General features: G+C 42.1%; 1 protein-coding gene across 5 annotated transcripts in view; it reads left to right on the top strand.

Moving 5' to 3' along the window:
- The first annotated feature begins 4,711 nt into the window (after window positions 1-4,711).
- Window positions 4,712-26,349, top strand: part of EOGT (EGF domain specific O-linked N-acetylglucosamine transferase) — a 34,086-nt gene continuing 12,448 nt past the window's right edge. The window contains exons 1-14 of one of the 5 annotated variants that reach the window (XM_081820475.1): window positions 5,267-5,486; window positions 5,661-5,879; window positions 6,530-6,582; window positions 8,350-8,573; window positions 9,857-9,957; window positions 10,815-10,923; window positions 13,469-13,563; window positions 13,915-14,019; window positions 17,750-17,856; window positions 20,419-20,522; window positions 24,778-24,870; window positions 25,219-25,290; window positions 25,661-25,747; window positions 26,264-26,332. In XM_081820475.1, the coding sequence (XP_081676601.1) occupies window positions 8,364-8,573; window positions 9,857-9,957; window positions 10,815-10,923; window positions 13,469-13,563; window positions 13,915-14,019; window positions 17,750-17,856; window positions 20,419-20,522; window positions 24,778-24,870; window positions 25,219-25,290; window positions 25,661-25,747; window positions 26,264-26,332 (1,152 nt within the window). In that variant the 5' untranslated portion in view covers window positions 5,267-5,486; window positions 5,661-5,879; window positions 6,530-6,582; window positions 8,350-8,363. Of the gene's footprint in view, window positions 4,868-5,264; window positions 5,487-5,660; window positions 5,884-6,529; window positions 6,583-8,349; window positions 8,574-9,856; window positions 9,958-10,814; window positions 10,924-13,468; window positions 13,564-13,914; window positions 14,020-17,749; window positions 17,857-20,418; window positions 20,523-24,777; window positions 24,871-25,218; window positions 25,291-25,660; window positions 25,748-26,263; window positions 26,333-26,349 lie in introns of those variants that run through there. The other 4 variants (XM_081820466.1, XM_081820460.1, XM_081820480.1 and 1 more) reach the window with 4 other exon arrangements.

Below are 26,349 nucleotides of genomic sequence, written 5' to 3'. Positions count from 1 at the left end.
GTCTTAAAAATCTTAAACACTGTCAGGATACTCTTCTAAAAGTCTTAAAACAGTTCTGTATTCAAATAATAATGATAAAATAAGTTGTCCTCTATTCATAAGTTATTCTGAGTTCATATTTTAATACTGAACTCTGCAACTTTGATCCTTAAAAGTACTTGTAAACTTTTGCCTTTACACATAGCCATTTTACCTTTAGCAAATCACGATCCTTTAATAAGATAAAATGGAAATTGTTTCTTTCTTCTTAATACTAAATGCTTCTCAAAACAAAAAACCCAAAATACTTTAGTAGTCCACAGCTGTGGTACAGAGAATTTGCTGTTAGTGCTGTCCAGAATTTATTCTCCATTTTGCCCTGCTCCTAAGTAAGGTAAATGTAATTTTAGAATCTTCAAATAATACTAAGCAAGGGGTAATAAGAGCTATTGCTGTTTACTTAATATTAAACTCTCTTGTTGCTTTTATAGGTAGTGATGGACAGATAGAGGTGTTCCTTTCGGTTTTATACAATGCCATGTCCATTTGTCTCTTGAAATTATAATCTTAATTTTTAAAAATACATTCTGTTCAAAAATCTGTGATCATGTTGATTATAGGAAACACAGTGCTTGCTTTGTTACTGTGGAACTAATTCACTTAAATAGGATCATAATCCCTTATCCACTGTTCTGAAGTCTAGAAAGCTCTGAAAGCTGATAGGTGGTGTTTTTATGTTTGCTGTCAAATCTGCTTTGGTGGTAAAGCCTAACCTTTACTGACATGGGGCTATTTAGAGACTTTATCTCATTTGGTGTGAATATTCATACATTTTGCTGCAGAAATATTGTGTGAGATTATGGGGTGTTGACCCAGGGCACATTGAGGGTGTTAAGTAGTAAACTTAGTGTGCATACCCTATTGTATACAAAAAAATTCAGGAACACATACCGTCCCAAGGATTTTGGAAAAGGGATTGTATACTTGTACTATATGTTCAAATCAGCTTTTTTTTTTTAAAGATTTTTTTTTTTTTTTTTTATTTGAGACAGAATGAGAGACAGAGAGCATGAGAGGGAGGAGGGTCAGAGGGAGAAGCAGACTCCCTGCCAAGCAGGGAGCCTGATGCGGAACTCGATCCCGGGACTCCAGGATCATGACCTGAGCCGAAGGCAGTCGCTTAACCAACTGAGCCACCCAGGTGCCCCAAATCAGCTTTTTAAAGTCACTATTATCATCTCCATTTTTAAAATGAAGAATGGTTTAGTTGCTTAAGGTCATGTAGTAAGTAAGTGGCAAAGATGAGATTCTAATTTGTGCAGTTCGGCTCCAGAGAACATGCTCTGAACCATTAACTGCAATGCTGCCTCTCTTACTCCTTTTCTGTGAAACCATAAATGTATAGATCAACTGTAGCATAAGGTCAACTTCTGTCAAAATTTATTTGCTTAAAACTTCAGAACTGTTGAATTACATTTTAAGCAGTGGGATATATCAGATAACCAATAAGATATATTCTGATAGTTCAGCATTTTGCTGACACTGTGAGCTCTCCAAATGTCAATATATGTGCAACGAGCTTAAAACACATTTAGAAAGATTGTAATGCACTGTAAATATGATTATATAAAATTTCAAACTTGTACAAAAGAGAGAACAGACAATGAATCCCCATATACTCATTAACATAAACTTCTTAACTGTTCAACAGTTCAGGGCCCATTTTGTTTCATTTATAGTTCACTTGTGCTTCATCTCAATCCACACTATTCAGAAGAAAACTGCAGACATAAGACTTGATTATCATGTTTAAGTATGGAACGTTCTTGTAAAAAGTACCTCATCAACTATTTGGTTATTTGCATCATGATTCATATAGGAAAGATGGGATAAATACACTTGAATCATTTTCTTCATTTACCAGTGTTCATGTTTTTTGTTTTTATTTTTTTACCAGTTTTCACATAAGAATTGGTTCCCTTTTGCCATCAGAGATGAACAGTGAGGTTTTGGCTTGTGCATTTGGTTGATTGGTTGTGTCTTTTTGAATATAAGATTTAAGTATATGTGTGCTTCAAACATTACAGTTACATTTATTGATGCTTTAAATTATCTTATCTTTGGCCAGAGGAAGCCTTTTCAGATTGGTTCCTGAGTCCTTTTGATATGGCCCTCATAATCTTTGATTGCTTCTCTGCCTCCTCATGTAAGATTTTTCAGCTTCTTCTTGTACATTACCTGCCCCATATCTAAGATGATCAATTTTTCTATGGAACCCATGTTCCTTTTAATGGGAAATGTTTGCAGATCATAGTCTGGGCAAACAGGTGCATCTTGCTACAGGGTTGGTTGTTTCTAGGCCTTTTCAATGGATGATGGAGGAGAGATCTGTTTTTAACAATATGTTAATTTACATTATTACCTCCAAATTCATAACTACGGGATTTTTATATAACCTCATGAGGCTTACATCTATACCACATGCCAAAAAATTCAGCTTCAAAGATACCATCTTAATTACTCCTATTTGGTGTATCCCAACCAATATTCCCACTAACAGTTTGGTTCCTGAAAACAGTTTGTGATTTTTTTAATTCTTTTAGTCCTGAGGGTACATCCACCAGGATGTGCTAATTATGTTTCAAAGTCACTTGGGATGGTTCCTTCGTTGTGATATATGCTACAACTGGATGGCATTTATATTTAGTTTCATTTTACTTTCAATTTTTAAGGAATACCTTTTAAAAATTTTGTCTTATAATGTAAAATATTTACATGATTCTAAAGCCACTTCTATATAACGTACATCCAGAGAAGTTATCTTTTGTCCCTATACTCATATTCCCTCCTTCCCCCTATAGGTAATCATTTTAAATGTTATTCTATTTGTAAAATAACAAATATATATATATCCCCTTTCCTAGATGAATAATAACATATTACACATCCTTTGCCCACTCAATAACAAACCCTGAAGTGTATAGAGATATTTCTCAGTTTTTTTTTTTTTACATATGCACAGTTCTACATTGTGTGGATATACCACAGTTTATTCAATCAATCTCCTAGTAATGGACATTTGAGTTTATTTTAATGTCAGTTTGGAGAAACTTTAAATTTTAAGATTGGTATTTTGGGTGGAAATTCTATGTTGCAAATGGCTGCTGCAGTATGTTAGAACTGGATCTGATGTTCTTAAAGCTCTGTCATGTTTCCTCTTAGCCTGAACGACCACAACTTAATATTTAGCCATTTAAAATAGTACCACCTGTATGTCACACCAATTTAATTGGTTCGTTGTCCTTGCAATGAGACTAACCTCTTTTTAGAAACTTTTCTCATGTATTAGGTTTAAAATACATAAATACAAATATATTCAGTGACAAAAAATCTATTTTAAATGAGTGCAATTCATTTTGAATCAACTAACAGGAAAGCTACATTTCCTGTACATGACAAAAATAGGATGGTGACAAGCAAGCTGAGAAAGCACTTTTAAAATTATTGCCCTTATTGGTATGGGATGGGCAAAGTATATGACATAATAGAGCAGTAGTTCCCTTAGACACAGTCTATTACATGAAGAGTAAATGAGTTAATACTGTAAAGTGCTTTAGAATTATGCCTGCAGGCGCCTGGGTGGCTCAGTCCTTAAGTGTCTGCCTTCCACTCAGGTCATGATCCCAGGGTCCTGGTCGGGCTCCCTGCTCAGCAGGAAGCCTGCTTCTCCCTCTCCCACTCCCCCTGCTTGTGTTCCCTCTCTCACTGTCTCTCTCTCTCTGTCAAAACATAAAAATAAAATCTTTAGAATTATGCCTGGGACATGTCAAATACTACATGTGTCTTTGCAGTATTATTTGAAAAAAAAAATCCAGATAACATTCCTTATCTAGCAGATTACTAATGGAACTTGTAACACTTCTCTTAACAGCATCTTAAACAAAATATTTAAAAAGCATTTAAGCCTTCGGAAACAAACTTGTTTCTTTACTATCATATTAATAGTGGTGACTCTATGTGTCAGCGCGTAAGTTTATCTTGATGTTATCAACCTTCCTTTAATCAGTTCAAGTTGAATCCGTAATGATCAACTCTACTATGCTCTTTAGTAGACAGCATACTAGAACCAAGGGTGTCAAGACCGAAGACAGTGTAGGAGACGGGCGTTCAAATAACTATGATAAAATAATATAATTACAAAGGAATTCAAATAATTATAATACAACGATAAAACTTAACGCAAAGCAGCATTTGAACTTGTCGAGTTTCCGGGAAGTACGGAGAGGGGCAAGGACCCTGCTGTATAATGTACGAGGACCCCAGAGAATCCCCACCACCAGTAAGTGCTGCCCACTTGGTCCGCGCCCTACATTTGGAAGTTAGGGCGGCAACTTCTGTCCTGATTAAGAAAACAGTAACCAGCCGCGTCAGTGCGACGCAATCAGAACGGAGATGAGAAGTAGAGTCAGGTGTCCTAGTGTCCTCTAAGCGCCTTATCTCCTTCCCCCCAGGGGGCCAGGCCAGCCTGGTGACCCCGCTTCCCTCTCCGGCTCGGCTCAGGCGGCCGGCTCACAGGCTCCCGCACTGCCCGCCCGCGGGGGAGCGCGACCAGGAACAGACCGAGCCCCCGCCCCTCTCTGCCGCCCCGCGTCCGGCCGTGCGCGCCGAGCCCCGGCTCCCGCCCCTGCCCCCGGCCGCCCCTCGGCGGGGCTCGGGCCCGCCTCCCGGCGCAGGACGCCTCGCAGACCCGGCGGCTCCCTGGCGCCCCCTGGCCCTGCTCCCGCGCCCGAGGTTTCCGGTGAGCCGCAGCAGCCGGTTATGACGACTCCGTGCTCCCGAGCAGCGGCTGTCTCCTCCTCCTCCACAGCCCTGGCTCCCCCGGCTCCAGGTGGGACTCGCTCGGCGACCCGCGGAGTCCTCACCCGCCGCCCTGCCGCCGCGGCCCGGCTGCGCGCGCCTCTCCCGCCGGGGCTCCCCGCGCGCCTTCCCCGCGGGCTGCAGCCTCTCTGCGGACTCCGCCCGCGCCTTCCACCGCCTGCGGGCGGGGGAGGCGGGCGCTCGCCCCCTTCACGGAGCGTGCAGTGGCGCGCGCGGGGCTCCCGGGAGCCCGCCGACCACTGCGAAGGATGCCCTTCTCCCCCTCCCGCGCCGCGTGGGTCGGTGTGTCAGACCTGGGCGAAGCCGCTCCCCCGGGTCCTTCCCAGGCTCCGGGGACTGGGTGGAGGTGGGGGGGGGGTGTAGTGCAGGGTGGCGGGCGACGTGCGGGGACCTGGCGACCCCGAGGCAGCCCCGCCGGCGCCGGGGGTGAAGAACCCGAGCGCGGCAGGGTGGCTGCGGAAGCGCTGTGGCCGCCGCCCCCGCCCGCCCCGCTTCCCGGGCTGACGTTCCGGCACACAGCTGGTGGACCTCCCCTCGGCATCTCAGGCAGCCAGGCCCTTTCTGACCCCCTGCCTCTACCGCCCGTGAGACCCGTGGCCCCAGTGCGGGCGAGCCGTTTAGGAGTCCTTGTGAGTCTCAGACGCGTTCAACTTTTTATTTGTCCACTGTCTTCTTGTAACTTCCCGAGCTCTGTCACGGAGCACCGCCCCATCTCACCCACTGTGGTCCCTGTCCGCCTCAGGCTCTCTAGTCTCTCATCATCTTTCAGGCTCTTCCTTTTTTTTCCCTCCTCCACCTTTTAGGCCCGAGGAAATCCGGTGAAGGAATACAGAAGAGGAAGGCGCCGGTTGCTTTGTACTGAAGGAAAAGTAGCGCGGCGCTCCAGCTTCCATCTGCTGGAGAAGTGCACTCACCCATCCTTGGGGGGCCTTGCAAGAGGACTGCGCACCAGAACGGCTTTCTGCCAGGCCCCGGGGCTGCGCTTTCCATGCTCTAGCAGCCACCCCTTCTAGTTTATGCAAGTAGGTACGTGCCCTTTGAGCCGAGACTTCAGATTTTTCCCATGACTTAAGTGTGACTCCTTCTCCGTGGATCAGTGGGTTTAGTTTTAGCCAGAGCTCAGTCAAGGACAGTGGACTTGAAGAACTGAAGGTCAGGACTTAGTTATAACATGACTTTATTACTGGAAAGAATGAATCAGAAAAATAGGCCATCCTGCCTGTTGAATGGTCAGGGTGGAGTAAGTAGTAAATAGGAAAGCTCAAGTAGCAGTACGATTCAGTGAGTAGGATTAATAGGATGAGAACCAGGAACATTGTTTCCTCTAGGAATGTTTTACCCGCAGAGTGTCCCTTTGGCCTGTACCAGTTGATGCCTGTATAAAGTGGACCATATCCTTCTGCGTACCATTGGAATATAGTTTAAGTGACAGTGTTGAGAGTGGTACCTATAATTTTGCTTTTTGCAGTCTAGTGTTCACTAAGGAAAGGAAAGCACACTATGAGTCAGGCCTTTTGCTTACACAATGTCTCGCTAAGAGCCAGGCCTTGTGCTTAGAGGTTAGCTCATTAATTTTTTTTCTCTCTTCATATTTCCTTTAATCCAAAATATCACCTGAATGATAAAGTCTACTTTGGCATCCTTTTAAGGTAATATGTTTCATTTCTGACAGATTTCTGATCTCTGAAGCATCACAACAGCTGCATGGTTCTGATAATTAAAGAGGTAAATAATTCCATTAGAAGTACACTGTTACTATTAATATGTATTTTTAACTTTTCTAAAATCACTGTCAACTCACTGTTGGATGAAAGTCCTAACTAAAAGTATTAATTCAGATCACCTTTCCAACAGGTAACAATATACTCTTCAGAGCCACGAAAGAGAGAAGCGACTATATTTACCACTCCAGAGGGGAAAAAGATCCCTTTTCAGTGTCCACACTCTTTATTATGAAGCCTTGGCCTTGGGACTTTAGGCTGGACTCACATAGCAGTTTGTTTCTAAAGGCCCCATCTTTGTTAGGCATAGTCAGTGAAGGCTGATTCTGAAAGCTGGTTTTTCCAACATGCTCCAGTGACTGTAGATCTCACTGGGGAGTAGCTCATGTGTAATATGGTCCTATCATTTGGTGGGAAGAGCATCGTTTTTTTTTTTCATAGAGCAAAATATTTCACTAAAGTTAAGCAAGAATGGCACAATTATTGTCTGGGTTACATAGAATTCTAGTCCATGAGATTTAATCCTTATGGGGTGAGTTAGACATGCAGTAAGGTCCATGATGGTTATTCTCTTCTCACATTGCTAAGGCAAGATGGGGATAGATTAATGGCACAGTCTCCGAGTTTTCGGAGTTGTAGTTACTATTATCATAGATTGTTATTACACCCACTAGAAGGTGAGCTTCACAAGGGTAAAGAGTTTTAGACTGCATGTTCATTGCTGCATCCTAGGTACTTGGCACATAGAACGAACCCATATAGGATTGTGATTATTAGGGTTTGTTTGTTTGGTTTTTAGTAGGCTCATGGAGCCCAACTCGGGGCTTGAACTCATGACCCTGAGATCAAGACCTGAGCTGAAATCAAGATTCAGACGCTTAACTGACTGAGCCCCCCAGGCGCCCCATGATTATTAGTTTTTATTCAGCAGATACATATATGCTCAGAGCTATTGCACTTTCTTTTCTTCTCTCTCCCTGGCATGATTTCCCTGCTCCTCATCATTCAGGTCTCAGCTCAAATAATATTTAGCAACCTCTTCCTTACCCCACCATTCCACATGGCTTTAAACATTTACTCAATAAATGCTTGTATAGCATTTAATGTGCCAGGTACGTCAAAATATTTTACCAGTATTTAAGTCACAATAGCCCTATGACAAAGGTTTATTATTATTTCCATTTTACAGATAGAAAAGCTGAAGCACAGTGAGGTTAAATAGCTCAAGATCATACAGCTAGGAAACTAGCTGGATTTCAAACCCAGGTGGTCTAGCTTCTGAGTTCATGTTCTGAACCACCATGTTATATTGCCTATCAATTATCTACTTTATTTCTGGCATCAGTAATATGTGACTGGGGTCACATCAAGGCCTTTGCCCCATTTTTATAAATAAAGTTTTATTAGAACACAACCACCCCCATTCTTTAGGATAGGCTGTGGCTCTTTTCATGGCAAAAGTACTGTTGCGTAGTTCCCGCTGAGATTGTATGGCCTCCAAAAACAAAAATATTCACTACCTGGCTCTTGACTGAGAAAGTTTGAGAAAGGTTATAAGCTCTGTCAGAACAAGGGCCTGGTTTTGTTCACCCCTGTGTACCTAGCTCCTAATGCAGGGCCTGGAGCAGAGCAGGTGCACAATAAATATTCGTTGAACAAAGGAGCGTTATTCAGTGATGTAACAAGGTTCCGTGTCATTATACTGAGCCCTCGATCCCTTTGACTTTTAAAAGATATGTCTCAACAAAAACCTTTTCAATATGATCTCTAGGTTTGGAGGTTGCTATGTTAAAGCTGCTTGTCCTTGGAGTATTGCTTCATGGTGTTTCACTGAGTTGCCAAGATGAGGCTTCTCCCAAGGCTGATGGCATTCCAGGCGAACCTCTGTTTAACTATGCCAGTATCCGCTTGCCCAAGGAGCACATTCCCTTCTTTTTGCACAATAACAGGCATATCGCCACGGTCTGTAAGAAAGACTCACATTGTCCTTATAAGGTAGGTATTCGTTTTTCTTCTCTTATTTATTTATTTATTTTTAAAGATTTTATTTATTTATTTGACAGAGAGAGACACAGGGAGAGAGGGAACACAAGCAGGGGGAGTGGGAGAGGGAGAAGCAGGCTTCCCGCCGAGCAGGGTGTGGGGCTCGACCCTGGGATCATGACCTGAGCTTAACGACTGAGCCACCCAGGCGCCCCTCTCTTATTTATTTTTATAAGGATTTGGTTCTGCTTTATCACCTGATCTTGAAGGTAGCATTCTGTAAGGTAGCTGTCAGACTTTGTTTGCATTTCGTCTAGTGCTTCTAAATGCCTAAACTTTGCTTAAGATTATATCCCATTCACAAGAGTGGGATTTAAAATCTGAATCGCAACTAAAATTTAAAATCTCAATCACTCATAAAATAAATAGTCAATACTATTTGTATATTCTGTAAACAAAGGGAATTAGATTTTATCTAGACAAGAATGTATAATTAAAAGTCACTAGAGAATTTCACACCTCTTTTTTTCTTTAATCGCCCTTCAGAGGGTCACTTAGCATTTAATTTCAGTAATAACACCTCCGCCCCTGTCTCCACATAATTATGACTGTTACTATGGCCATCCTTCTGTTTTAGAGTTGTTGGAAAGGCCTCCAATTGGAGCCCATTAAGATGTCTCAGGAGGTCTCAGAGATCAAAGCTGGGCCTTGTGAGAAACTTCCTTTCCTATGGTGCTGGCTCAGGAAGCATATGGAGAAGCAGACCTGGGAATCAGACCAGTGTTGCTCCTGGGCCTTGCAGAAGAGCGACCTCAGCCAACAGCTGCTGCTGTGTCCAGTCTTGTGACGTTTCTTACTGCTCTTGATTAATGAGTAAAGACGCTAATCCATTTAATTTTGCTGTGATTCTTTTGGTCATAGAAATTTCATTTTATGTGACTCTTTAGGGATTGATTTTAGAATCACTTTGCTCACTGAGAAAGGCAGCTTCATTAAGCTCCTTCAGGAAATTCCAGTCCCAGTGTTCTTTGGTAGTGTAGGGAAAGGCTGTGCTTTTGGTTGGGGCCCAGACGTGGTGGTGGGGGAGTGATGATTAAGGATCATTGTGGTTGAGAACTTGGAGACTGTTACTCTTAGGATTTATTCTAATTCCTTTTATTATATGAATATGTATTATAAGATGTGAAAGTGGAAGTTCTATGAAGATTTGTTTTCTTCATGGGAGAATCTGAAGAGTCCTCTCTAAATGTCAGAAGGAGGGAGACCAGTGTAAACGTACACGTTTTATGTTCTAGAAACACTTAGAGAATCTAAAATACTGCTGGGGTTATGAGAAATCCTGCAAACCAGAGTTCAGATTTGGTTACCCTGTCTGCACCTACGTCGACATGGGATGGTAAGCTTCTAGACGGAATCCTCCTCCCCTTTAAATCATCTTTCTTTGTACTGTATGCTGATGGTCCACCACCCACCTGGATTCTTTTGGTTTTAGATAGTAATTCCTTTAGATATTAATTTGCTTACACAGTCATGGATTCAAGTTGACTTACCTCCCCACCCTCCTGCCGCCATGTACAGGAATATCAGTTCTTTCCTCTGCCAGAGAGAGAAAGCAGTATGGATCACCAGAAAGTTTTTCCCTCCAACAAACACTAAAAAGATAACTCGATGGTTTCCTCTTGATTCCGGAGGGGAGTGTGAAGTATAATTAGTATTTCTAATACAAGACATGCAAGGTTAGTGGAGTAAAGAAAATATGGTAAATAGTAGCTCGTTTTCTCTCATTTTCTTCAGTTCCAGATGACCCTAACTTCATACATTTCTGTTGTATATTCTTAGTATAAGAAAGAAAGAAAGTCTGTGAATAACTTATTTTGGTATCTCCTTGTAGCAAGGGAGTTGCAGGAAGATTATGATGGTTAAAAAACTTAATGACAGACTTCTGGCAATTTAACCTTTAGAAGGGAAACTCAAGGCTCAGAAAAGGCAAAAGAGAAAAATCATGGAATCTTTTTTTTTTTTTTGAAAGATTTTATTTATTTGACAGAGAGAGACACAGGGAGAGAGGGAACATAAGCAAGGGGAGTGGGAGAGGGAGAAGCAGGCTTCCCACTGAGCAGGGAGCCCGATGTGGGGCTCCATCACAGGACTCTGGGATCATGACCTGAGCCGAACGCAGACGCTTAACGACTGAGCCACCCAGGTGCCCCCCCCCACTCTTTTTTTTAATGGAATCTTTTTGACTGCAAATAGGACAGATACCCTTGAATCCGCCCAGGACATATTCTGGAAACAAGCTGACTTTGGATATGCGGGAGAGCGTCTGGAGGAACTGCATGTGCTCTGCCAGCCTAAGGAAACGGTGAGTGTTTCTTTTCAGATACTCCTAGTGTTTAGATTGTCCTGTAAAAACAAGATAGATGGCTCCAGGAGAGGAATCCTTACTCACGTGTTTATTGGCTGTGACTTTTATTTAACTTCCTAGAACAAGTCATTCTGTTTCGTTTGGAAGCCCTGTCGTCATTTTCACACATATATCAGATGGTCCTATTTTGAGGCAGTTAAAATATTACTAGGTTTAGAATTTCCCCGCCCCCAGCATTATGCTAAAGAAGATAAGTTGATAAACTGCATCTTTCTGAATTCCCTCACAAGGAGTTCGGGACAGAGGATACACGCCCCCCCGCCCCCCGCCAGACCGCTCTATGTTTGTTTAGGACTTTACAGTTTGCAAAAAGGTTTTCTCTATGTTAGCTAGCCCTGCAGCAAGATAGACAGGGTAGGTATTAACTGATGCTACTTGACCACAGAGGAAAACAGGGTCCTCTGAAGGGTGAAGTGACTTCTCCAGGAGCACACAGCTCCTAGGTAGACTCATCCATCTAGAATTGAGATACAGATCTTCTTCTGTGTGCTTTCAACCATAGTGCATTGTGCTCAGTGGGTCAGCCAAGCACGTTGCCAAGAGCCAGTTTTGGGTAGTCAGGAGAAAAGCAGGCTCCCTCCATACTGTAGGGTTCAAAACCTGATTCTTAGAGTACTCAACCTTTCCATGTTTCAGTTTCTTTTCCTTTCAAGCTATGCGCATGTCATAGCTTGTGGTTGGGAAGAAATGAGCTTATAAAAATGCTCATTCTGCTTATAAAAATGCTCAGTGCGGGGCGCCTGGGTGGCTCAGTTGTTAAGCGCGTCTGCCTTCGGCTCAGATCATGATCCCAGGGTCCTGGGATCTAGCCCCACGTCGGGCTCCCTGCTCAGCGGGAGGCCTGCTTCTCCCTCTCCCACTCTCCCCCTGCTTGTGTTCCCTCTCTTGCTGTCTCTCTCTTTGTGTCAAATAAATAAATAAAATCTTAAAAAAAAAAAAGTGCTCAGTGCGGGACTGGGCTCCCAGCAAAGGGCTCAGTGTTAGTTTTTAAAGGTCCATGGGGGTGTAAGCACTTACTATTAAGGTCTCGTATCTGTCAGTGTTCTTGAACATCTCAGGGGTCTTTATTATCTCCAGGCAATCTAGAAAATTAAAAACAATTTTTTTTCTTAATTCACTTTCATTAAGAAACTGAATATATGCTCTATAGCGCTTTTTTAAAAGTATTTTTATTTATTTTATTTTTGCGAGAGAGAGAGAAAGAGAGAGAATGAGGGGGAGGGCAGAGAGAGAAGCAGGCTCCCCACTGAGCAGGGAGGCTGATGCCAGCCTGGATCCCAGGACCCTGTGATCATGACCTGAGGCAGATACTTAACCGACTGAGCCACCAGGCGCCCACTCTATAGTGCTTTTGGAGATATCATGTAATAGAACTTGAAGCAATTGTGGGGAGACGGATGAACCCCAAAGGAGGGAGGCCGGGCTTTAGCCACACTGCTGCTGGGTACCCTTAACATACACTTTTTTGTGTGTGTCGCATAGTCTGGCTGGAGTCCACCTGTTCATGTGGAAGGGGCAAGGGGAGAGCCACAACCCCACCCCACACACCTCGTCCAAGGCAGTATGTAGAATCTTCCCTGGCCAAGATCTACCTTAATAGATTTTGTGCAATCAGAGCCTGATCCCTTACCAACTACCGATTCCAAAACCCCATATGGGTTAAGGTGAAGGCCTTGTGTTCATTGGGAATTATGGGAAAACAATAAAATGGCATTTAAATCTATAAATAAAATCCAGAGTGGATAAAAGTTTTTGAAACCATCCCTATTTCTGAACAAACCAGACTGGAAAAAAGAGAAGCGGGCTCTGGTAGTTGACTCTTAAGCTCTTTTATTTCAGTGATTTAAAAAACATTGCCCTCTTACTGCTGTTGAGACAGGGACTCCCAGAGGCTTTATGGTTTGTAGAAAGCATGTCTTATTAAAATTAGCAAAGTGCCCTTCCAGCTTTCGTTTTAATGTCTCTTAACGTGTGCATTCATTCTTCTTTGTTTCATTTGGCTTGGCTTTGAAAAATGCTTTTTCCGCATAGCTACGGGGTTAGTGATGGCTCTAAGTGCTTTTTTTTTTTTTTTTTTTTTAAGAGGACTGAACTGAACCACACATAAAGCCGTAAAGTTTGAGATGATATAAATAGAACATTTGGGAGTTCTTTGTAGTAACCTGAAAGTATTCATGTGCACTGGCAAAATTAGACTTCACCAGAGTCTGCTGGGGAGGGGAAAAATCCATCTACAGAAGCAGGCTTTCAGAAGCTATTCTCCTGATGAATCACTGAACTCTACCTCTGAAACTAATAATACACTGTATGTTAATTAATTAAATTTAAATAAAAATGTTTTAAAAAAGAAGCTGTTCTCCTCATATTGTGTGGTTTCAACCTGAAGGTGCACATGCTGTGAACTTGTCTGGCAAGTCTGAGAATGTCCTCAAAATGTTAGTACCTGGAGTTAATTTTTTCTTTTTTCTCAAACTCAATTCAGCATGACTCAAGCCTGGTGTGTTCCCGTTATCTTCAGTACTGCAGAGCATCCAATCTCTATCTTGATTTAAGAAACATCAAGAGAAACCATGACAGGTACGGAAGTGGTTGATGTTAAAACCTAATGGAGATTCTGAAATATTTCCAGGTCCAGGGATATGCCTTGAGTTTGCTTCATAATAATATGGCGATGAGGTTGGGAAATGGGTGGAGCATGGAAGACGTAGTCAGGCCACAGGTTAATCATTGAAAAGCTGGATTATGGGTCCATCGGGTTTCTGTCCCACTCTGCTACTTTTGTGTATATTTGAAACATTCTCTTATAATAGAGTGAAATTCTACCAACACACTGATTTTGGAAAGTGGTAAACCACCTTAGTTACATCCCATGTGCTTATGTAGTGATAAAATTTTTCAAACTCAGCTTAATTTTTGGTCATCCACCAGATTTAAGGAAGATTTTCTCCAGAGTGGTGAAATCGGAGGACACTGCACACTGGACACTCGGACATTGATGTCTCAAGGTCAGCGCAAAAGCCCTCTGCAGTCTTGGTAAGATTATTTTTTTAAAAATATGTTTCTAAAATATTTGCTTTTGTTTCTGGCACATTGGAAGGGACTTTCGAATGGGAAGTGTTACTTCATTTGTGGAGAATTTGGCATGAGCTTCGAGGGAGTGATGGCTACAGAGTGAATCTATCAGTAGTATTTGGATTAAATATATGTTTATAAAATATGAGGAAGTATGATATAGGATTTACTGATTGCTAATGAAAGAAAAAAATCTGTTCAAAAATGAATTTTTATTAACTCCTTGTAACTGTACATGTGTTTGAGAAACACATGTTTAAAAGGGATAGACATTTAGGGGTGCCTGTGTGGCTCAGTCGGTTAAGCGTCTGCCTTCGGCTCAGGTCATGACCTCAGGGTCCTGGGATCCAGCCTCGCGTTGGGCTCCAACCAGCACCCCAGGCTCCTCTTCAAAGTTGTAAACCCTACCCTGACTTCCAACACCTCTGATCAGCTTTTTGAACTTTATATAAATTGGAGAACACATTTTGATTTAAAACATTTTTTTTTTTTTTTAAGATTTTATTTATTTGACAGAGAGAGACAGCGAGAGCAGGAACACAAGCAGGGGGAGTGAGAGAGGGAGAAGCAGGCTCCCCGCCGAGCAGGGAGCCCGATGCAGGGCTTGATCCCAGGAAGCTGGGATGATGACCTGAGCTGAAGGCGGACGCCCAACCATCCGAGCCACCCAGGCGCCCTTAAAACATTTTTAATAATAAATTAGCTCTGTGGTCTGATTTGTTATCTCTAGAAATTAGGAAATTAGGGTACTTTAAAAAACTTGATTTTAAAATAATTTTAGGCTTACAGAAGTTTAAAAATAATACAAAGAGTTCCCCTTGTACCTTTCCCCCAGCTTCCTGTAATGATGACAGCTTACGTAACCATAGCACAATGGTCAAAACCAGGAAATTGACATTGGTACAATATTATTAACTAAACACATTTGAATTTTCCCAGTGTTTATATGCACTCTTTTCTATTTTTTTTTTATCTTGGATACATAGTTCTATGAAATTTATATCACATGTCCACATGCATGAACTACTACCACAATCAGAATACAGAACTGTTCTGTCATCCCAAAGAAGCTCTCATGCTGCCCCTTTATTCGAAGCTGAGCACTCAATTCCAACCTGTGTGTCAGGTTTTCCACACACGACCAGGCGATTCTCCAACAGCTAGATGTCTTACAGTTTAACTCAATTCTGACACCGTCTACCTGGAAACAGCATCAGATCCCACAGGTTAAGGGCTCAGTCCCAGAATTTAGACCCCAGTTGCAAGCCTAGGTGATCACCTGGGCTTCTGACCGATCTGCTGTAGATTGGGTTAGATTCATTTGCTAGAGCGGCTCAAATAACTTTGAGATGCATTTTACTTATGAGTCTACCAGTTATATTATTATATCATAGAATATTGTATTATAGAAGGATACAGCTCAGGAACAGCCAGATGGAAGAGATGCCTAGCACAAGGTTCAGGAAAGGGGTGCAGAGCTTCCATGCCCTCTCCCGGCACCCGACTGTCCCTGTATCTCCATGTCTTCTCCAACTCAGAAGGCCTCTGAGCCCTCTCCTCTTCGGTTTTTATGGAGGCTTCATTACATAGGCGATTGATTAAATTATTGGACATTGGCAATTGATTCAAACTCCAGCCCCTTTTTATTCCCCTAAGGTGGGGGATGGGACTGAAAACGCCAACCCTCTAATCACGTGATTAGTTCTCCTGGCAACCAGCCCCCAGTCTTAGGGAGGTCAAAAGTACCTCGTTAGCATAACAAAAGACACCTTTCTGACTCTTATCACTTGGAAATTCCAAGGCTTTCAGGAACTCTGTGTGGGGAAATGGGAAAGAAGACTGAATATGTATATATCTTATTATAAATGACAATATCACAGGTCACATAGGATACTCTTACTTAATGTTAATTGTTGAGCAAACATTCATGCTATGCATATCCTTCGGGATAATATTCTACCATACATTTGTACGGCATTTGACAGTCTACACTGTAACATCTTCCCTAACTTATGTTAAAAAATCAAAATTCAGCTGAGTAACTTTGAAGACCTAGCTGGCTCTATTCAACAATTCACAAATTGGGCAGCATCCCATCTAGCAAACAGAGAGGAGCTCCAAGGATCTGTACAAAATGGAAGGCTTTTCTTGGCAGAAGGGGGCAGGGACAAGGAAAGGAGATCACCTCATCTTCCAATGGGGGATAGGGAGGGTCTGTGTGGTCGATGACCTCGTTGGTGCTGACCAGAAAATTATAGACTGCCTGGTTAAGACTACATTCCTAGAGAAGGTTGAAACTGTAATTAGGTTAGGCATTAAGCCTTGGTTTGGTGACGTGCCTCCCTTCTGGGCCTGTTGTTTCTTTTTAACACTTAATAGAGTTCTACAGTAGGAGTTCTTCCATTCTAGTGGACCTCTTGATTCCTAGTACATTTTGATAACTGATTCCACATGGTGGAAGTTCTCTAAGGTGTATATATATTAGTTATTTATTGCCATGTAACAAATTACTCCAAAATATAACCTAGGGTAGATTTTTTTCATTATCTGTTTGATAACAAATTACTCCAAAATTTAACAGCCTAAGACAACACACTTCATTAGCTCACGAAGTTTCTGATGGTCAGGATTTGGAGGAGCGTAGCTGAGTGTTTCTGGCTCAGGAGCAGCTATTGACAAGGCTGTAGCCATCTCTAGACTCAACCCGGCCTGGAGATTCTGCTTCTAGGCTCACTCAGTTTGTCTCTGGCTGTTAGCTAGAGGTATCATCTTTTTGCCACATGGGCTTCTCCATTAGTGCTCCTTACAGCATGGCTTCCCTAAGAGAGAGAGAGAGAGCATGAGAGAGAGCGCACAAGCATGCATGCAAGAGACCAAGCATGTACCCTAGGATGGAGGCTTCAGTCTTCGTATGCCCTAATCTCAGACGTCACACACCATCGTGTCTGCCATATTCTGTTCATTAGAAGTAAATCACTAAGTCCAGTCCACCCTTAAGGGGAGGGAATTAATCTCTACCTCTTGAAGGGAGAAGTATCAAAGAATTTGTGGACATTATTTTGAAACCACCACAGTAATTCAGCATTGTGTATATTTTAAAAGGATTTGTTTGATATTTGTTTTACATCAGTTGTGGTCTCAAAGGTGAAGGGTTACAAAGAGTCTTTAGGTTAACTCTAAATATCTCTTGGCACATGCTTGTGATTGTCTTCTTTTATATGGAAGAAAACTGCCATGTGGTCTCCAAAGACATTTTCTGAGAAAAAGACTTCACTTTCTTCTGGGAAGCTTAGCTGTGTGCTGTCTTTCCAGGGCACTCAATAATTTTTGGAATGTCATCTGTCTCAGCATCCAAGAAGTCTATCACAAGACCCCAGGAAGCCTTCTTGAATCTTCCCACTTTACTGGTAGATTATTTAGCCAATTCTATGTGTAAATTTCTTCTTTGTCTAGAAAATTCCCAGTTATCTTGTACATGAGGCTGAAATTTGAAGTCATTTTTGTTCCTTGTCTCAGCATTAAAATTTGGTATCAAGTTATAGAAATGTTAGTATGTTTGAGAAGTTCCACACGTCTTCATAAGATCATATTCCAGAAAGAAAATCCCTGTATTAAGCAGATCCTAAGTTACAGTGTTGCTGTCAAAAGTTCAGGAGGACCCTTGAAACCATCTTCCAATTCATTATTGCAGGTTTGCTGAGCTGCAAAGCTATACTCAGCTCAACTTCAGACCTCTAGAAGATGCTAAATGTGACGTTGTTATTGAAAAACCAACCTACTTCATGAAACTGGATGCAGGTGGGAAGTTAAATTTGTCCGATACTTAGTTACTGGTGAATGAGGCTTTGTTCCATTTTTGATATGTGTATGTAGTGATTTCCTGTGACTTTCTGGCAGGCTGTGTGACATGAAGTGGTGGGTTTGAGTTTTGCTTTCTTCTCTGAAGATGTGAGCTAGCTTGAACTTCCCACGATATGAAACCTTTGGTATTTTAGAGGGAACCTGCACATTTGTATCAAATGACTCACTCAGAATCAAAAGATGAGAGAAAAAGCTATATATGGGCACCTTCTGTAACTAAATTGACCCCACCCGGTTTCTCTAAAATCACTTGATTTTTGTGTTGTGCTTCGCTAGAAAAAATTTAAAAGTAAAAACCGTGTGTGTACTGTGGGTGGAAAGGAATGCCCACTGAGTTCTTCTGGCAAATATCCTGACATCGGTTCTGTGACTGAAGTGAACTTAAAATTCCTCTGGAAGTCAGCAGGGCCCTATATTCTTGGCGGGGGCGGGGAGGATGAAAGAAAAGTTAAATTTAGAATTATTTTCCCATTTACACTTAGAGCTTGTGACTCTCAACTCGCAAGCACAGCTTAAACTTGGTGAGCCAGTTGCCGTGTAGGTTCCATGTCTCCTCTTGAGAGCTGAAGCTTACTTGGCCACGTCCACGTGCACCCCCCGCCGGGCCTCCCGGAATATAGAGAGCCCTCTGTCATGAATAGTTCAGAATCACTGTCATGTATTGATTATATTTTTAATGTGCTCTGCTTCCTGAAGCTGCAATTCTTATGTAACAACGCATGAGGTCCAGAAACCAGACAAGTGGAGGTTTTTGAAATATGAGCGAGTAAGAATGCTGCATGCCTATTTTTCAAATACGCAGACTGAAAAGGGGCCAAGCATCTATTCAGGTAGATGTCTGTGAGCTCTTAAATGGATGCTGGTATGCAGGCAGTAAAGTGTGTAAAGTGAGAATAATAGGCCAGTGTAGACCCGGGCGCTTTCTTTCCTATATTCGAAACTCTCCTTTTTTCTTCTTTCGCCCTCATCCCATTTCCCTTTCCACATCGACTCTTCACCGAGAGAGAATGAGCGTTTTATAGAACACGACTCACTTGGGGGCACATTTCTGGAGCATGGAACCTGTGTTTTCTCCCTCCTTGCACCACCGAGCGCAGGTCTGGGCTGCCTTCCCCAGTCCATGTTATGAACTTGCTGGATAACCCACGAGGGAGTTCATGTGTGCTCTGTGCTCACCTGGGAAGAAGGATGTGTTGTCACAGAACTGTGTTTTTCTCATTAATTTGAAAATATGCTCTTTGCCAAATGGTTCTGAAGGATGAAAGGAGTTGTCTCCAAATATTCCTCTCTAAAAACGATTTTCTCTTTTTTCTTTCTGTTCCATTGAGATGTAATTGACCTGCAGCCCTGTATAACTTGAGGGTATACAGCATAATGACCTGGCTGACATAAACTGAAGATTTTTTACTCTTATTTTTGGGCACACAACGTTATTATTCACTGTGGGAGTGAAGTCATGATGTGTTGTGATTTCTGCTTTTGAAATAGTCACTTTTTTGTTCAGTCAACATTTTCTGTCCTTTTAAAGTGCATGTGTCACATGTCACTTCTTGGAATTTCATGCCGTTTAGATTTGCATATTGACAGGTTGGATACTGGGGCCTGGGTACCTATGTTGAAAGAGCGCATGTTCGGTTTCTTTGGAATGATGGACTTACCACCTTAGAAATAGCTGCACCCACACCCCCCTTCCCCTATTTGACCCAGCAGGACCCAGGTAGTCTTCATTACAATTTCACTGTGTGCCATGTGTGGGGCTGGGTGCTTTGAGGTACAAGATCTTTGGGTGTCTCCTAACAAAGCTGCCACCTAAGTATAAGGATTTCCTGTTTCTCATAGAGAAGCTAAAGTTTAGGAACGTTACCAGCTCATCTGAGAATGTTGCTCATGAATGGCTGAGCTGTATTCAGCCTGGTTTTTCTGATTCCAAAGTTCATCCTCTTTCAATGAGAACATGAGACACTGAGCCCTTTTAAATGATAGTTGGTTAATATTTTCCCAAGAAGCAATGCTATAAACCACGATGAAAAAGGAAAAAAAAAGACAAATAAAAAATACCAAAATATTAATAGTGCCATCATTGTTGATACTTCTGTGATAAATAGATATTGCTTAATTGATTTTTAAAAGTAAGTGATCATAAAAAATAAACTTAGTCTTCATGGCCTTATAGTTCTACCCCATTTTGAGCTAAATAGACTTCTAATATTTTTTTCTTGGAATTTACTGATCATTTGTTATTTAGTGTATATGGGATAATGCATTCCTGATTTCTAAATAGGCAATTTTAAAGTGAATTTTTGAACCCAGTCATCTGTTAATTGAGGACTACCTGAGTACAGATCCTTTTGTGTTTGGAGAAAACTCTTATTTTTTTTTTCTCCCAATTATTTTCAGCTAAAAGTCTATCACACTATAAATAGGTGGGGTAGAATAAAAATTGCTGAATCCTTTGCTCTCTGGGGTTAATTAACGTAGATTTCTTTTTTCCAATACCAGGTGTTAACATGTATCACCACTTCTGTGACTTTATCAATCTTTATATTACTCAGCACGTTAATAATTCATTCGGCACAGATGTATACATCGTGATGTGGGACACAGTAAGTAAGAATGTCCTCTGCTTCGTCTTTGTCTTTGCCTGGCTCCGTGAATGTGTGGCTCTGATGTGGGGAAATGCAATCTTCTAAGACACACACAATGAAATATACACACATGTACACACCTGTGCAGATAGATGGGTGTGAATGTGTCTCTGCACGCACATGTCCACATACGTATGGGCAGAAATGTTTGCGTGCACATATACCTCTGTTCTTTAAATTTTCGAATGAAGCAGTGGAAGATTTCTTTCCCCCTTCGGGCAGGTGGAGCTCCAGAAACGTGTGCTTGGTGTTGCTCTGAGACACACATGTGAACACTGTCATTTGTTTAACCTCTCTGACCCCCAACCTGACCCACGTGGGACGAGCTTGCCTCTCTTTTGCCATGTGGCCTCCTGTAATTGCCATTGGCCTTTGCTTGATTGTAGCTTCCCTTTGCTACTCGCTCGGTGACAATTTGTGCCGTGCATGTCAGCTCACTACCGAGGGCGAGTCTTAGGCATAAACATAAAGACATGTGTTGAGGGGCACCTGGGTGGCTCAGTCGTTAAACGTCTGCCTTCGGCTCAGGTCATGATCCCAGGGTCTGCATCGGGCTCCCTGCTCGGCAGGAGGCCTGCTTCTCCCTCTCCCACTCTCCCTGCTTCTGTTCCCTTTCTCACTGTCTCTCTCTCTCTCTCTCAAATGGATAAATAAAAATCTTAAAAAAAAAAAAAAAAAGACATGTGTTGAATTATACCTGCTCTTTGCTTAGTTGTTTTCAGCAGTCATTTTTCCCTTTTCTTTCTTTGCCTGCCGTTTCCCTGCTTCTTCCCATATCCTGCTCCACCTGCCAAGGTATCCCCCGAAGTTGCCCCTGTCCACTCACCTGTGAAATGGGATGATTCTAGTATCTAGCTCAGTGTATTTTGAGGATGAGCCGTAGAGTGTGCGGTCAGTCACAGTGCCTGGCACATAGCACGTGCGCTCTGCATGTTGACTAGGACAATGACGACGATAAGGAGAAGAGGGGTTTATGCTATACACAGCAGGCTGCCTGAACTGGGAAGTTGGGACAGCCACTAAGAGATCATCTACAGTTCACCTAGGCATTCCAGCTCACAGGATGCTCATAGCACCCCCTCTTGGCATGAACGTTCCTGCAGGGGGACCACAGCTTGCTGGCGGGGCGGCGTCAGACATTTCCTCCAGGGGGAGTCCTTCTAGAAGCCTGAACAGCACCGCTCAGGGGCGAGGGGCTGGGATCCACCTGGGGCAGTTTGTGACACCTCACGTCCCACAGGGGCCAGTATCTCCTGCACCAGCTGCTCTGGCAGATCCCCCAGGATCCCCATAAGAGACGGCCAGTTTCCAAGAGTCGCTGTAGCTTTTCCCAGTCCAGATGCAATGTACCGGTCAAGCCTCTTTTTTAAATCACACGCAGTGTTACCTAAAAATACAGTTGATGTGTGCCGTCTTCATTTCTGGAGAGCAGAGCCAGCCAGTTCGCCGAAGGTCACGTTCTCGTGCAGAAGGGGAAATGGTTTCATGAATGCCTTTTTTTCACTGATACGAGGCTCACAGTAAAGCTGCATAGAAAGGTTTTTATCACACTGCTCCATAGACCTGAAGGTCAGTGAGAACTGGTTTATAATTCTTGACATGTTAACGCTCTTTTCTGACTTTCTTCTTTGCAAGGATTTCCATTACCCTCTCAGGTGCCGGTTTGGCAACCAGCACAGTTTCCGTTCTCGAACATGTTTCTGTGAGCAAAGGGCACAACAGTCCCTTTCTCCTCTTCTCTCTGTGCAAGTGCTTCTAGCTCTCAGAAGCCCTGAATGATTAACTCAGGGTAGTTGTACTTTAAAAAAAAAAAAAAAAAATTACACCCTGTGTTATCTCATTTAATGCTTACAACCCTCTGTGAAGTAGGGTTTTTATTAGCTTGTTTTACAGATGAGGAAGCTGAGGTTCTGAGCCTCAGGCGGGTGTTGTAAGAGAAGGCAGCCAGTGCGGGGTGGAGTTAGGGCTCCAGGTCAGGCAGTTGGACCCCAGTCCTGTGCCCTGAAACCACAGTGCTCTGTCTCCTCCCTCTAGTTCTCTGCAGATCCTATTAAGTTGATGGAAAGTTTTCTAGACACTTTCCCAGAAGTCCCAGAAGCTTCCTTATATCTTGTTGCATGTTTTTCCATGTCTTCCTTAAGTGGACTAAGTTAAACTGAGCCAACTTTACAACCCTCCACTTCTCTGCACCTGCGGGGAGGGCATAGATAGGGTTCACGGCCACCATGAAGTCCCAGGTTACTCCATTAACTGGACACATGATGTGAGGGCATTCTGGCCACAATAGGCAAGCATGGACAGGATGGATTTAGCCGAGTGGGTTGGCCACCCTATGACCTCCCTCCTTTGGTACTCTCTGTGCATGCACTTTCAACCTGCATACTTGGTCACAGAGGTCTTTTTTTTTTTTTTTTAAGATTTTATTTATTTATTTGTCAGAGAGAGAGAGAGCACAAGCAGGGGGAGTGGCACGCAGAGGGAGAAGCAGACTCCTCCCTGAGGAGGGAGCCTGATGCGGGACTCGAGCCCAGGACCCTGAAGGCAGAGGCTTCACCGACTGAGCCACCCAGGCGCCCCGGGTCAGAGAGGTCTTCACTGGTTGCTCAGTCAGGTTCTTGGGACAAGTGATTCTGCCGGTTGCTCCAGAATCGAGGTCCACCGGACACTGTAGGTTGGATGAGGACAGCACCACTTCTGGAGGTGGTTGTTGCTGAATAATACATGATTTCCCTGGAAAGGGATCAGTCAGGATTGCTGTATTTTATTATTAAATTTTCCTTTCAAGGGTATCTTATTTTATTTGAAGTATTTTATCTCAAGAAACTGTCTAGAATCACTTCTTTTAATTGCCCTTTATTTATTATTGAGCCAGAATAGGGACATTTCATTTTTGATGGTGTTGAGAAGGGCTTTTATTAGAATGGCACGGGAGAAACATCGAAGGGGAAATTTTTTTTCTTATCACTACATCTGACAATTCTCACTAACTTTGAAATAACTCTAATATGTGCAACATAAAAATTTCAAAATCTGAAAAAAGAATGCTATAATGATAAAAAGACATGAACATAATGTAAAACCTGCTGTAGACCTTGAATGTCATCCTACAATACAAAACTCTTATTTCTTTTGGCTGAATTTTTCAATCTAAGTTATTCCATTTTTAAATAAATTGATCTCCTTCCTTTAGCTGATGGAGCACGTAATTAATTTCTACTTTTCAAAAATGAAATGCATTCAGTAAATGTACTAGAAAGAACTACTTCCCACTGTGAGGCAAACTGCTGTACGTAGATTAAGATCTTGGAGTCTGGAAGCAAACAGACTGGATTTAATCTCAGCCCTGCAAACACACCAGCACTACTGTTTATGCAAATTACTTAAATTTGTATCTCGGTTTCCTCATCTGTAAAATGGGGATAATGATATCACCTAGCTCATTAAGTTTGTGGGGTGTTCATTTCAAATGCTAGCGATATAGGAAATATGCAAGATGCTATAATAATAATTATTATTATTAATGTTAATGGGATGTTATCACATGTTACTCTTTAGTCAATGGGGAGATCATTTCATAGGATAATGTTCATCATATTGTAGTGTTAGGACTTTCAAGGCATTTTCTTTTCAAAATTTCTTTTCAAAAGTGTATTCCATTTACCCTGATAATTTTTGCTCGCTGAGAATATCCAAGTGTGTACAAATGATGGCGTCTGTGTATGTTGTATGTGTGTGATTTTTTTTAAGATTTTATTTATTCATTTGAGAGACGGAGCATAAGCGGGGGAGGGGCTGAGCAGGGAGCCCGATGCAGGCCTCTGGGATCATGACCTGAACTGAAGGCAGGCGCTCACCCAACTGAGCCACCCAGGCGCCCCTGTATGTGTGTGATTTAGATAGAAGATTCACAGGGGAAAAAACCCACACCAGCTATCATTCAGAGATATGAATCTAAAAAGGGATAGGGTAGAAAAACAATGTTTTTAACAGACTAAGATTACAATTGTGAGTGATTATTTCTGATGACATTATATCATACTAGGTCCTTGCTCAGACCTAAGATGAAAATCCATTTTTCTTCCATGAATTTTATGAGCTTGTTTAGAATCATTAGTTCTTAACATTGACAAGCTGATTCAAATATTTTGTTGCACTTTTGAAAAGCCACGTTGTAGACTTTTGTTGCCCTAACCTCTTTTGTTTCCACTTTCAGAGCTCCTATGGATATGGTGACCTGTTCTCTGACACCTGGAAAGCCTTTACTGATTATGATGTTATACATTTGAAAACTTATGATTCCAAAAGGGTACTGGAGACTTTCCTGAAATGTCTGTAAATAACAGTCATTGCAGATGACTCACTCATCAAATAAATATTTAATATGAGTTTCTATTAGCTATTGCCATTGATTTCTGACTTTGTAGTTTCTTTTTTTATAACTTTGAATCATTCTTAATTATTAACCATGTAGTGTTAAGAAAATTTTTCCTTTAGATTCTCCAAAATTATGAATTTCCCTTGAGTGAAATAGTTTGCTATTCAAAATATTTCAGTGCAAAAAGATTAATTAAAATTTATTTTCTGTGATTATAAGTACTATTTTGATGTGGTACAAATTGTTTTCTCTTACCTTGTATAATACCTTCATTCTTAGGTATGTTTTAAAGAAGCTGTTTTTTCCTTACTCCCCCGGATGCGATACGGGCTGTTCTATAATACCCCTTTGGTAAGCATATCTGTTATTCATATTCATATTTATACATTTATTCTTCATAGGTTTTTTTTTTAAGATTTATTTATTTATTTTAGAGAGAGAGAGGCACACCTGTGCGGGGGGAGGGGAGGAGCAAAGGGAGAGGGAAAGAGAATTCTCAAGCAGACTCCCGTTGAACGTGGAGCTGGACTCAGGGCTTGATCCCCGGACTGTGAGATCATGACCTGAGCTGAAATCAAGAGTTGGCCGCTTAACCAACTGAGCTATCCAGGCATCCCTATTCTTGATAGGTTTTAAGATAATGTTTATATGTAGCTTGAGAACATCTTCAAGAGTAATACACAATTATTCACTGTAATATGAACTATTGTTTTCATGTTAGATATCTGGCTGCCAAAACACGGGATTATTCAGGGCATTTTCCCAGCATGTGCTACACAGACTGAACATCACACAGGAGGGACCCAAGGTAAGGATTACCTTGTGAGTTCTGACGTGGGCCTGACTTTTCACCCGAAATAAAAATCAATGCCACCTTTGCAGAAAAAGAATCAGAAGACAGTGTTTTCTCAGTTAATACTTTTTCACCTGAAGTGATCCAAAATCAGATGTCACCAACCTGTGACAGATAAGCTAAGGGACAGTGGAAGTATGTGCTTTTTTTCTCCTTTTCCTTTTCCCTGTCTTTCCCCATGTCACCTGGTTCTCCCCCCAAATCCCCACCTAATCCACAAACCCCTGCCAAAAATTCCATGGAGCTAACCAAACAGAAGTGTAATAAACAGGTTTTGTCTTCTGTGGCTAAAGTGGATGCATTTTTGTTTCCTGCGAGAACTCTGAAGGAATCAGGCTAAAACCATAATCGTCCCCTAAATGTATCCTGATTGAGTTTCATCTCTTTGTGAAAATCACATTTTAGGTTCTAGCATTCACTCATATGTGCAGGCATATAGAGCATGATTTTGCCTTTTCCTTTTGATTACAGGACGGAAAAATCCGAGTCACCATCCTTGCACGGAGTACAGAGTACCGGAAAATACTAAACCAAAATGAGGTTAGTGTTTGGTAGGC

Source organism: Leptonychotes weddellii, chromosome 1 (assembly GCF_054177405.1).
Source record: "Leptonychotes weddellii isolate Sample4059 chromosome 1, ASM5417740v2, whole genome shotgun sequence".
Lineage (NCBI taxonomy): Eukaryota > Metazoa > Chordata > Mammalia > Carnivora > Phocidae > Leptonychotes > Leptonychotes weddellii.
Note: the sequence above shows the minus strand (reverse complement) of the source record. Positions and strands in the feature narration are given on the sequence as shown.